Source organism: Ammodytes marinus (genome assembly GCF_949987685.1).
Source record: "Ammodytes marinus genome assembly, chromosome: 7".
Classification (NCBI taxonomy): Eukaryota; Metazoa; Chordata; class Actinopteri; order Uranoscopiformes; family Ammodytidae; genus Ammodytes; species Ammodytes marinus.
This window is the reverse complement of record NC_137211.1, coordinates 7,868,929-7,882,423: the sequence shown is the minus strand read 5'-3', so window position 1 is coordinate 7,882,423 and position 13,495 is coordinate 7,868,929. Positions and strand designations below refer to the sequence as shown.

Genomic DNA, 13,495 nt, shown 5'->3' with positions numbered 1-13,495 from the left:
ACTCTCTCTGTTTCTCTCTCCCTCTATTCTGTTTTTTCTTTCTACCCGGTTTCACTTTTCTGCTCCATCCTTTTGTCTGTAGGCACAAAATCTTTCAACATGATGTCCCCCACTGGCGACAACTCAGAGCTGCTGGCAGAGATCAAAGCAGGGAAGAGCCTCAAGCCCACACCTCTTAGTAAAGGCTACACAACTGTCTATTCCAGCACGGGACCTCCAGGCAACAATGTAGGTCCACAGACACCCTCCATCCTGTGGATGGTACATTTATGGAGCAGTCACTGACAAATACAGAATTGATCATTATAGCAATTCAGTCACCAATTTTGAAGTAAATTGTGGATTTGAGGTCAGAGAAAATGTGAAGACATGCTAACCTGAATCCAGAAAAAAACACTTTTTCTCATACAGTTACATGTGGACGCGTTAAAATTGACGTTGGGTTACGTTTAGAAATGTTGGTAAACGTTCACACAACTAAACTACCATCACATAGATGACATATCTTTAAAAGTTCTGCAAGGTTTTTTTGGTTGTAATTTACAGTAGGCATTTCACTGCCAACCTATTCACAGACAAACGTTCCATCAAAAGAAGTTCCCCCCAACACTATTGATGCTTCCGGTGCGCGACTAGGAGATTGGTGCTTGTTAAAATAATCCACCAGTAATCAGTTTTGTGAAGCTCTATTTCCTCCTTTCTAGCTGTGTCTTTATTTTTCTTCAGGGAAACAGCACATCTCCACCAGACACCCGCGCATCTAGCCCACCGGCCAAGCAGTCATCCCTTCCAGCAGCCAATACGTCTGTCAAGTCCCCACCCTCCACCCCTAGTCCCAGCCCCAGTCCAACTGGCTCGGGATCTGCCAAGACCATGTCAACCTCGGCAAGCTTCGAGAAACTTTCCTCCAACTCTGTAATCAATGGTAACAGTGGTGGCGGCACATCAGGAGCAGAGTCGGGGCGGAAGATGAGCCTAGCAGATGTGGAGGCACTAGTGCCCACAATTGATGAACAAGGGAAAGCGATCCCTGAATGGAAGAGGCAAGTTATGGTGCGAAAGCTTCAGGTGAAGATGCAGGAGGAGGAGGAGCACAAACGAAAGGTAGGCATGATGTTGCAAGGCTGTCGATCGGTCTAGAAGTTTTGTAGTGATTTAGTTATCCCATTTGTGGTCCTGTAATTTTAAAATGCTGTGTAACCATAATTATATATGGCTTCAGTTTTAATTAACACCACAAAGGGGATATATTGTGCTTTGATTTGAGTGTGGATTTTTGTGATTTGAACCAATGAGTTGTATGTGTTTTCTAGTTAATGCACAAGATAAGTTTTGCTCTATTTTTTTTTAGTTAGTTGAGGGTGAAACCAATTAATCCATTGAAAGTGAAGACTTACGACTCACAAGGCAATTTAGCATCTTTTCTTTCTCGACATGACAGCTGAATGAAGGTGTTTATTTATTGTCCAACAAACCACAGTTTGACTTGAACACTGACAATTTTTGCAGTTTGATTACCATCACCTGTCTTATATTTATCTTCAGAACAAATGCTCATTCACGAGGGTTAGAGTTTATTTGGCATCAGATCATAGCGTTTCTGTCTCGGTTTCGGTCTTGATAAGTCATCACTGTAATGTGTGACATCTATTGTTATTAATTGGTCATTCATATTGTAGCAATATGAAAACTTGTCTGGTGTAATACAAGACAAACCCTATGCAAGATGGGATTTGTTTCATAAAATTTGATTGATTAAAAAGTTTTGCACTCAGATTGTAATCCTATACTGTTAAATGAACCAGCAAGTAGGATTGTCTCTCCAATGTGCTTTAGTGATGCTGACATGTAGGGTTTCAAAATGTCTGGCTGTCAGCAAAGTCTAAAAGTAAATTAAGTTAAACATAAGGAATTGTATCGATATATTTCTTCCGGTAAATATAACATTGAAAGATACTTTATTATAGTTGCATTGGACCTGGCTAGCTTTAACGGCAGACATCCATGTGCTTAAACATATTTTTTTATTTTGTTTCTTAATTTATTTCTATGCATGTTTCTTTTGTTATATCTATATATTTATAGTCTTTATTAATAGCAAAAGGGTGTGGGGTGCAGTGACGGGTGTGGGGTGCAGTGAAATGAATACTTGGCTACAATGCCCATCACAACATTACCACACTTGACTAATGGATTCACAGTGTGGGTTGGTGTTAGATGATGGGGTTTTGCGGTTTCAAGTTTTTACATGCTGATTCAGTGGTGTGATGCTGGGCCCATTCACACTATAGGTCAACCAGTAACAACAAAAATGCAAGAATATATATAATATAACCAAATTTGTAAACTACCTTACTCTTACTACTGCCAATAAAATGTGTGTGTAGTGAGGGTAAAGAACCTGAATGTCATCTTGTTTTAATCAAATCATGATGCAAGAGTAACTACACACCAAGTCCCTTAATCAGAAAAACCTTTTTTGCCCTAACCTCTTTGGTTGCCAGTTTCAACTCTGTTGCACCTCTAACCACACCCAGTGTTGCACTATAGTGCAGTGTTAAATCATATTTGGGTTGCAGACAGATACAAAATATATAAAAACTGCTAGATTTCAGTAAAAGCAGAGATCTCAGCATTTGTATAGTTATACTTAAAACTTACTGGGAAAAATTAAATGACTGATACAAATAGGAGAGAAACTGCAAAGAGGGGTTGAGCAAATATAGATTTAAAGGGTCTGTGTCAAGTGCTTATAAATACAATTGTAGTATTGGTATTATAAATATATAGTTTGACAAAAAATTCAAAAGGACCAGAAGGACAAAGCTTCCTTTTTTCCTTTCCCCTTGACATAAAATGTAAAGTAGAAAGTGATGTGCTTGTAATGAGGCAGTGCCATTGCACCACTAAATCCATGTAAATCCTGTGTGTCAAGATGGATTTGCACTGAAGCGTGTGTTCACACCAGGAACTTGGAGCTGAAGGAATCCCTACCCCTCCTTTTTTTTCTTGTCTCTTGGTCTCCTTTGAACTCTGATTTAGTTTGCGACAAGCGGGCACTACCAGCCTCAGGAATGGCACTACTCCCATACCCACAATGCCATTTTGGGCCCATTCGGGGAACTGATGACAGAGGATGACCTAAACCGTATTGAGAAGCAAATTGAGAACCTGCAGGTCATGCACAAGGTCTCGGAAGTTGAGAAGGAGCTCGAAGAACTGGAGCGGGAGCTTCACCAGCTCCTACCAGTTTCTGCTGCCCTTAATCAAGGGCACTTCTCAGTCAATCCAAAACAGGTGCATGGCCAAGCTGAAGATCTTCCAGCCTGGTGCAGCAATATTTCTACCCTGCTAAAGAGTATGGCCATTCTTCTTGCCACACTGGGAGGGAAAGAGATACAAATCTTGGATCTTATTTGCCCTGGATATTCTCAAGAAGAAGCAAGGAATATGAGCACAAGTCTGTCTGAACCAGCAGAATCAGTTGGCACTGGATTTATTGGACGGTCTCAGTCATTCTCAACAAGAGAGGATGTAGAAAAGGAGATAAAGCAGTGTGGGGTTTCAGTTAAGAACCTCAAGGCCAATTATGAAATTCAAAATCAGTCACCGTTTGCAGATATAAAAGCAAATAGGGTGTACAAACGAAAAAGATCACTGCCTGTGGTAAGTGATTCTAGTAATCGTCCAGAGACAATTCGTGAGGATGATTTCCCTGGTTCCTCTGCAGAGGTTCCTCAGTTCCATACCAATGGAGAATTACCTTCAGGAAATGAGGTCTTACCTCTTGTTCATGAGCCAGTTATCATCCCATCTCATGCCCCTCTGACTTATGCGCCCTCTGATGTAATGGCTCCAAACAATATTGAACAGTTTAGCAAGCTTCTTTCTGTAGACCCCATTTTAATTAATGATCAACTTACAAGAAGCTTGGAGGTTCAGACAGATCTAAGCTATGTCCAGGAATGCATTGAAATGAGGAAAGAGAGAATAGTCTTCCTGTTCCTTGAACACTGGCGTAAGTACACCATCTCTGAATCTTATCTGACTAAATATAATGGCAGGAGAGAAAACCATTTAAACATGGGCTGGGAGGACTTTGACCAATTTAGTGCGCAGATTGGTGGGGAGAAGACAAGTGAAGATGACAAACTCCTCCTTTTCATGAAATCAAAGCAGGTAGTAGGTAATCTGATTGGCCACTGGAGGACAATCATGAGTCAAGTGCCCACACGCCAGATCCGCAGACTGAGTCGTGTCCAGATGATATACTGGCCAGAGCACTTCTTGCCACACATCAAGGGGTCACCTGTGAGCTACGAAAGCCTAACCCTTGACCTCTTCATGCTTGGATATTTCCAGTTGTTGGAAATGAGCATGTCTCGCAGTGAACGCAAATTCCGCCACCTCTTGTGCTATGAGATGTTTGACCGTCTTGGTAGCCATAAATGGGAGGTTATAAGGCAGTTTCACAAGGAGGTCATGGAGGAAATTCAGAAAGGGAAGCGAGACTGGGCAGATGGTTTCGAAGACATAAAACTCAAGTATTTTGGAGACTCTAATGATGGGGTAGGTGTGATGACGGCTTCTCTACATTCTATGTCCCCTGACACGTCGATTTTACCAATGCAGGAGTCACTCCCTCCCTCACCTATTCTACATTCAAAGTCCCCTGACACAACCATTTTACCAATGCATGAGTCACTGCCTCCCCCACCTTCTCATCCTCCACCTCCTCCACCGACTACCCATCCAGCACCCCCTCCACCAAACGCACCATCAGCACAAACTTCCCCACCCTTACCAGTGGATGTTTCTCCATCATCATCACTTGCTTCATCCCATGATGTTATATCTGAAAATGGCCAACCTGTGGAGCAGAGAACCTTGAAAGACTCATTGAGGGACAATGCTCAGACAGATCTAAAAGCCAAAGAGGTACGGATTCCTACAAAGAAAGGTTCGGAGTCAGACAATATGCAGAGCTTGACAATGGAAACTGTACAGCACACAGATACAAGGACACTGCAGGACACAAGAGGAAGCTCAGGACCAGATCCAGTGAACAATGTTCCACCTGTTACTGTTAAAATCATAGAAGAGCCACATGTTGATAAAGCTCCACGCAGAGATGAACAAAATGAAGATTCAATTAAAGTGATCTATGAGTTAAAAGAATTCAGTAATGAAGAGATCATCAGATATATTGACCGAAGCTTTGCCTTTTGGAAAGAAAAAGAAGCTGAGCTTTTCAATATCTAACAACTATGTGGGCAAAGGGGACAAAAGTTCACCTGTAACACATGAGGGAATGCATAAAGTACAGGATCAGGGAAATTTACCTTACCTGCAAAGTGTAGTTTGTTGAGAAGATGACCTAATCTGGTGTGTGAGCTTTTAGCTCATGTCACAAAAGGGACTTAACAGCAGCAAAGCAAAGTGCATCCACTTAGGTGTATTGACTTTACTATTGCATATCTGGAAGAACATGGAAAGAAAGCCTGTGATGTCAAAAGACCCACAAACTTGTTACAACCTTTTAATTTTGAATTGTAATATTTTTTTTTAATCTAGTATGATTGATTGCCATGGTACACTACTTCCAGTAAAACAAGTTTTTAAAAGGAGAAGATCTGCCATAAAAGTCATGTAGTGTTTGTATTGAATGAAGTAATTGGTGAAACTCTGCACACTTTGCTTTAATTAAATACTTTAGATTGCGTTCAATGTTAAGATAACATTATTTTCACTGTCAAAGACAAGGGACTCACGTCAAAATGGACAACAATTGTAATCTTTGTTTTCTAAATCAAAGGCAAGGAAATTAGTTATTCAGTGGGTTTGCAAGAGTTTAAAGTTACATTGTGGATCACAAATGCCCCTTGTCTTTAAGTCAGTATTTTGTTGCCTTTCAGTATATTGCAAATAGTAACAGGTACGATAAATGCAGAGCCTGGAGATACAGCTTAGAGTTTGTTACTTTTTCATTAGTAATTCAGAACCTGAAATTTGCACATTAATGTGAGTGAATGAAAGTATTCACTTGACAAAGCTATTATAATCTAAACATCAAATTAGGGGTTTTGTAATTGTTCCATGAAGTTGTTTCAGTGTTTTTGTTATTCAATTTATGATGTGAGTGTTTAAATGTGTATTCTTTCTTATTTGGTTTCTACATTGCAGTTTGAAATAAAGTTTGTTGACATTGTTTTGATTACACGACGATTTCAATAGTTCTTTCCAAAGTCATTATACTTTAACTGTTGTATTTCTCACATGGCCAACAGAATATTTCAAATAAACTTAATAGAGATCCGGCTAACTTAATATATTTTAAATAATCACACTGATATACATAGAAATCAAAGAGCAACTGCTAGACACCAAGCTTTTAATTTGTAATCCTCTGTGAGACGCTTGTAGCAGTGGAACCACACTATTCGCATTATGTCTCTTCTGCAACATCAAGATTACCTTCAAATAACCCTCTTAGCACCACCCGCTGACACGCTATCCATGGCTTACAGAAGCCGTAAGGAGTTTAGAGTGAATCTTGATCAACCCACAGCCCAAAAGGGAACCTTAACAGAAATGGCCAAACAACGTGTTAGCTGTTCAAATTGATTTGTGTAATTGTTTCATTTACTTTTTAGTTGTAATGGAATTCATTGTTGAAGTGATTCAATTTCAAATCAACAAGCTTTAGATTTTTCCTCAAGTAATGAAAGGACAGCACAGCAAGAAAGAGCTCCAAACTTACTTTAAAAAGGTTGCAGGTTAAATGCGTATACAGTTTGCATGTCATTACATGTTTATCTGGGCTGCCAGTTGTGTGGATGGAGGAATTTACTAATAGTATTTTTTAATGGGAGTGATGTAATTTTAAATGGGAAGTTCATAACAGTAACCTTACTTAGAGGGTAAAGAAGACTTTTACTGATGCAAGATCGGTTGTATGGATAACAGTGGCCTTTGAGTGAAATTGATCTACCGTGGTTTAGTTTGTTCCGATTGGTCTCTACTACTATACTCCTATAACTGCAGAGCTAATGTTAAAATATTCTGTGATTAAACTTGAGGGTGTTATGGATGTCATGCCTTTGGCCTACAGAACCCACTTTAAGGTACCACACACAAGTAAATCGTTGACTCATACATAAGCAGTGAGTAACCTTGTTCCAGTGTCAATACAAGCAACATTTGACAATATGAATTATTTACCAGTGATGTGCACATCAGCTCTTTTTCCATAGCAAACCTATATATTTATTTTGTCTTGCTCTGTAATTCCCATGGGAATATAAAAAATGTATTGTGTAGATCATCTTACCTTGATTTATGTTTGCCAGGGAAAGACAAAACCCCATAGTAAGGAATGCAAAGGGTAATATGTCTCGTCAAGTGATGATGAGAAATCCAAGATGGCTGCCCTCTTTCTCTCAACGGATCCACCTCCGATTTCAGTCTGAAAGAGAGAAAAGGATCCAGTTACCATGTGTGTTCTCTGTCTGGGAGAATGTAAAACCATGTCCATTTTAAAGACTTTTTTTTAATAAACAGGATAATAGAGCCTATTGTGAGCTTTGTTTGCTGTTTTAAGTCCATCGGTTTGCACAGTATGCTTTATGCAATCCAAAAAAGGCCATTTGTCCAACATTAGACATTTGAGAACATGAATATTGGTCAAACTAATGTTACATTAACGTTTTTTTCTCTATGCAGATGTGAGGCATGAGACACCTCAGTACCACCTTTGTATTTTTTTATTTTTATTGTCACGTCCATAATACACATTCTGCTTACATGGAAGCGAGATATCGTTCTCCATAGATCATGGTATATTGCATTTAAAAACAGACACATAATAGACAGACATATTAAAATAGACAGACATTGAAATTTCCTAAAAAGAGGGCAGCATTAAAGACTAAAACCATAAAAAGCAGCATTTGGTAAAAAGGGGAAGTGCTGTTGTGATGTGTTGGCTACTGTACATGTGCAATATATGGGACCGTACCTGTGTGCAATGTTACACATTTGAAGTGCTTAAGCATTTGTATGCATGTGCATTTGTATGCATGTAGATGCTTCAGTTAACCCCAGTTTTAGTAAGCAGGTTTATTAAGTTATCTGGATAAGATTGAAGAGTAAGATCCTGGAAATGCCCCCAAAAAAACTGCAACACAAATTGATGTAAGTATTTGAAAACCAAAAAGAGTCATAATTACTTTGTTTTATGCATGTTACGTATTTCTGATGTAATGCATTATGCATAAGTGTGATATTGGATTTTGTTTTAACTATAGCCTCATGATGGTATGCTGCTACAGTAAAGACTGTGGTAAATGTACTGTACTTCACAAAAAGAGGAGGGTTGCAGACAATATATGTGAAGCTGATGCTGGTCTCATATTTAGCAATGTTAGATCACTGAATGATTAAAGATCAGTCAGTAATCTAGATTTTTCATTCAAATTTTGTTCTTGTTTGAAATACTTACACCTTTAAACTTCACTTAGAATTCACTCTCTTCACCAGGGGATGAGGTAATGCAGATGAGGAAAGGAGGGCTCCTGTTTCAGTGAAAATCCTTTGATGACTGGTGCCGGCCCCTATCTTAGTCGCTCCCCTAACACCTCTATCCCTCTACAGGTTGAGGAGGAGGCTTCACGCTTGGCATCAATGCCAGCCTGGAGGAGGGACATGATGAAGAAGAAAATGGATGAAGAGAGGTGAGTAACAAATCTGTGTTGCAGCTCTACAAATCTGTTATTATGTTATCTTGTATCATATGTATGATATCCAGAGAAAGTTCTGTGAGTTGTGTTTCTTAACCAAGAGTCTCTATGAAGGGACGTGAGGTTCTTCCTTTAAATCATTTGATTTTCCATTTTTTGTTCATGCACTCTGGTGCCACAAAATGCCCCTGAAAAATTTGAAATTGCCCTTGAAATGTATTCGATGGGGGCTTTTAATGCCCCTGTAATAGGGGCAATACAATTTCTGATTTCAAAAGCATCAAGCTAGGAAAAATGAACTCAATTCTAAGTGGCATTAAAAAGGTGTTCGAAAGTCTCAATGATCTGGAAAGATATTTCCAAACATTTGATACATTTTCCCTGGAAATGATCCAAATGCTCCCAAAAAACATTTAACAGAGGCAAAAAAGCCCCTGCTAAAAAAAGTTAATTTCCTCCCTTGGTATAAGGAGTTTATAAAGATTTTGCTCGCTTCATAATGTAATAAGTTAACCAAAATGTAATATGTTGTTACATTTATTGGCAAATACCTTTTAAGTTATGCACTCAGCATTTTGTTACATTATTGACCAGTTATTTCATTATGGGTTTTATTTAAAAAATGTATTTCATTATGGGACGTTGTTACACTTTTGGTTCTTACATGCCCCATCCCAAAAGTTGTTTTGACTGGCTTTAGGTCTATGTCATGGCCTTTAACTCGTGCTGCTGGTTTAATTATGAGATGCAAAGTTACAAGAACAGTCCAATTCAACAGTGTCACCTTCTGTTTATGTTTGGAGTTTTTTTTATAGCTGGTATGATTGTTCAATCCCAGACATCCTCACTTTATGTTGATTATAGTTCATGCCATTACCATTATATCCTAGGTACTGTGTCATAACTTTTGTTGTTGCTGTTTAAGATATTTACACCTTTTCACCTTGTGTTTATGTGCTCCTGATGTGACAGGGAACAAAAAAGGTAAGAATTAATTTTATTTTTTCATTCCAAATATTAATTTTTACATCAAATTGAGCTTCTTTATAGGAATGTGTAAAATGATAAGAAAAAACAGTCTCGAGGTCAAGGCTACCATCTAGTGGCCAAAGATGGTCACATATGAAAATAAAGTAAAACATACAGTATAGGCTATATTAAAAACATGCAGAATTTTTGTTCATTACACTGATACAGGGGGAACAACACTCAATTATTGGTCAAATCTTTACAAGTTTAATCCCCGAGTAACAGGGTACCAAAAATTATAAACTAGCTCAGCCTGTGATAGGATACAGCTAAAAGGGGGGAAATAAAAGTTGTTCTTTTATTTTCACACTGACAAAGCCTACACTGAGGACTGATGATGAAATGTTATCTTTCACTATACAATATACCGGTACATATAATAGAATCATTTTTTTTAAAGGTACAACAACTTCATGGTTGCTGTTGTGTATAGACCTACTGCTCTAAAAAAAATAAGCTAACCGGTATTAGCTGTTAACGCAGGCCTCATGCTAATTCCGCCAATTAAGATTAAAACCATAGATAGTATAGGCCTATGATTAAAACACGACAAACGCTCACCTTTCACCTGACAAACACTTCCTGTGAGCTGGAGACGGTCTTTTATCAGTCTATGGTCGCATAATGAGTGGAGTAAATAACGGCAGACACAGCTTGGGAGTTATTTTCTAATATCCACTGATAAAATAGAAACTAAATGCTTAGCTAACTTTGGTGACGTTACTATAACATTTGGTCAGCTCGCAGTCGCCAGCCAACACACGACGCGCGAGTTTTGAGACTTTAAACAGTTTTTCAAATTGCTGCACGTGAGCCGAACAGCCCCTCACGTGATCGTAACGAGGTCACGTAATGTGACGTTTTTTGTTTTGTTTTTTCTTGGATTCAATTTACCTAACAATTTTATATTAAACAAATATGTTTGTCCCTTTTGCTAGTCCATGAAGCTTTTAGGTCCATGAAGCAGAGCCTTGAGCCCTGGTTAAGGATTTAGGAAAGACTGGAAAGTGCAGCTCCTCTTTGAGACAATTCAAATTAAATGAGGAAATCAATAGGCCTATAGACTGTAGGTTACATTAGTTAGTACACCTTGTACAAGTCCCTCCTGAGGATATTCTCCAGATTTGTGATCATCCTGATAATGTAGGCCTAATTCACTGTGATCAATAGGCCTTTATTGTGAGTGATTTATTGCTATTATGTAGAAGAAGTTAGTATAGTTCTAACCTCTACCTTGTTTCTCGTGGATGCTAGAAAAGAGGAGCAGCAGGCCAAACAGGCCAAGGAGATTGAGGAGAAGACAGAGATGGACCGACTTCGGACCCTGGGCTACGACGAGACCAAGCTGGCCCCCTGGCAGCGACAGATCATTCTAAAGAAAGGGGATATAGCCAAACAGTGAATCCCCCCCTCCCCTGCCACACAACACTCCCCACCCCTCACTCATCCACCCCAGGGCCTTCGCTGAACGCCTCCCTCTGCACTGTACACTGGACGGTGGTGAAGAGCTCCTCTAAACACTGTCTCACTCTACGGCCTCCAGAAACACGTACAGGACCATGTTGTGGTGTTTGCTGGTGTCCACACCATCTCTGAGGTTCAGCTTGGGCAGAATGCAGCTTTGTGACCCACCAATGCTCCACTGAAAGTGTCACAGACACAAACTATGTCTTTTTAGTGCAAACTATAGCTGTAAAATGCACTGATTTTACTTGCTTAAGATATTTGCTCTAAAATGCATGTGTCCTTTACTAAATTAAGATGATCTTTAGTATCTATATATTGCTAACCAATAGAAGCTATTTTACCTAGAAGATTTACTCAGAGAGGTGTGTGAGTGGAAAGGGGCTACTTGTTAGCATTTTTGCCAAGAGGAGAGAGATCATATATATATTTTCCCTTTATTAGCAACACTTACCATAATGTAACGCATGAACACATATCTAACAGTTGTGTCATCTAAAAATAGTGTGGACATTCTCAGCAAAGGCTTATTAAAACGTGCAGCAGCAGTAGTAAAAAATGAAATGTCACAATTGTATTATATTGTGACGTAGTCAAGAGTTTTTGTATCAAGCTCGTAGAAGCACCCTCTTACCTAATTTTACTGCCAGAGCTGTGATCCTAAACCTGTTCAGACTAATCTGTTTCTTTAGATAAACTTGTAGTCGTCCCTCTGTGGATTTGGAATATTATTATATATCCTATTTTAAATCATGTGAAGATTAGCTAGCTGTGCAAATGGAATTGTATGATTTATCACTGGGGGGAAAAAATTGCAATGTTCCAATAAAATTTTTCTATATGTGACCGAAATGTTAAGCTATTGTGATCATGTAAATGTGAATTGTTGCGTGCATTCTTTGCATAATGTCTACTGAGCATGTTGTGATTTTATTATTAAGCACATTAGACACCCGGGACCTTGGATTTTCAATGCAAAACAAAGACACACAATATGAGTGAGAACATGGCCTTTTTAAAAAACATGCACATGTGAAGAATATCAATTCCTACACCAGACTTCTCATCTGCCCACTGAGTCTTGCAAAAGTAGAGAAAAGTCCTCAGTTTGTCCTGTACCCGCCTTTATCCCACTCATCTGGAGGATAAATCTTTGATGAGCCGATGTTCTAACATAATGCAGGAGTGCTCTTTGTCTGACAGAAAACAGCCGGAAACATCAAATAATTTCCTGGTACATGGAAGATGACAGCTGTTTATTAGTGATCTGCAGCAAGTTTAACGACTCCAGTTTCAAGACTCGACCCAACGTCTTTGGCTATCATGAATATAAATAAGACTTATTTAATGTTTTGTATGATTTACACTAGATTGGCAGTTCATTTTTACGTTACAGAGCTGACACAAATGTCAAGCTGATGATGATTATTGTAAAGCCAATTTTATTCATAGTCTATGGTCTTTCTTCCAGTAGCAGGTTTTTAAGCATTACCAGGATTTAAACATTTGATGGGCATGGTTCATCAATTTGGGGCGAAATATGGAATTGTGGGAAGTCTGTGTTAAATGTTTTTGGGCAGACATATTTAATCTTTTAGCTGAGCATGAATGTGTACACCTGGCACCAGATGTCGCAAGTATTCCCATGTGGTGGAAAAAATATTCCCTGTTTATTGCATTTCTGTTGGAGTTTTACAAACGTAAGGTATCCAGCATTCATGTTGTCATGGTCCTGACTGGGGAATCATTTGGAAATATTCTAATTCACTGTCATTGGATGCCATATGATGTTGAAATTGAAAATGACGTTATCGTCATTGCCATTTGATTTTCTAGATATATTTCAACTCTGTATATAGTGACGGGCTAAGAATTTTGTTGTTTCATTGTTTCCATATCGCAATATATTACATGTCTCAGCCTTGCTTGACTAGAATGATGGCTAACTCATGTATAATTATATTTTCAGACTGTTAAAAATGAAGACAATAAATCTTTAATCACCTAACAGTGTTCAGAGTGTGCTTGTGTTGCTTACAGTAGAAGCATACAGTATACATAAAAATCCATAGATAGTACCTTGTTACTATTTAAGACAATGTACAATCAAACATCACAACTTGAACAAAAAGTATGGGAATACATTTTTAGAATGAGACATAAAATAAAAACAGCCAAGATAACCAATGACAAAAACATAATTATAAAAATAAAAATAAGATAACGAGTCAAATTAAATTATGGTTCTACACATCAACAACAAA

The 13,495-nt window shown here is 38.5% G+C and overlaps 2 protein-coding genes across 2 annotated transcripts in view; both read left to right on the top strand.

Annotated features, from left to right (window-relative positions):
• The window catches only part of espn (espin), a gene marked incomplete at its 5' end in the record, with an annotated part of 35,980 nt that extends 24,669 nt beyond the window's left edge, over positions 1-11,311 (top strand). Inside the window, 5 exons of the mRNA XM_080030970.1 lie at positions 83-228; positions 727-1,104; positions 8,653-8,732; positions 9,711-9,722; positions 11,022-11,311. Coding sequence (XP_079887096.1) covers positions 83-228; positions 727-1,104; positions 8,653-8,732; positions 9,711-9,722; positions 11,022-11,169 — 764 coding nt within the window. The 3' untranslated portion in view covers positions 11,170-11,311. The remainder of the gene's footprint in view (positions 1-82; positions 229-726; positions 1,105-8,652; positions 8,733-9,710; positions 9,723-11,021) is intronic.
• LOC307253513 (espin-like protein) lies at positions 3,127-5,262 on the top strand (the record flags this gene model as incomplete). The annotated part of the gene is made up of 1 exon (XM_080031620.1): positions 3,127-5,262. One exon carries the CDS (start codon positions 3,127-3,129, stop codon positions 5,260-5,262), a length of 2,136 nt encoding a protein of 711 aa, XP_079887746.1.
• Positions 11,312-13,495: the final 2,184 nt, after the last annotated feature.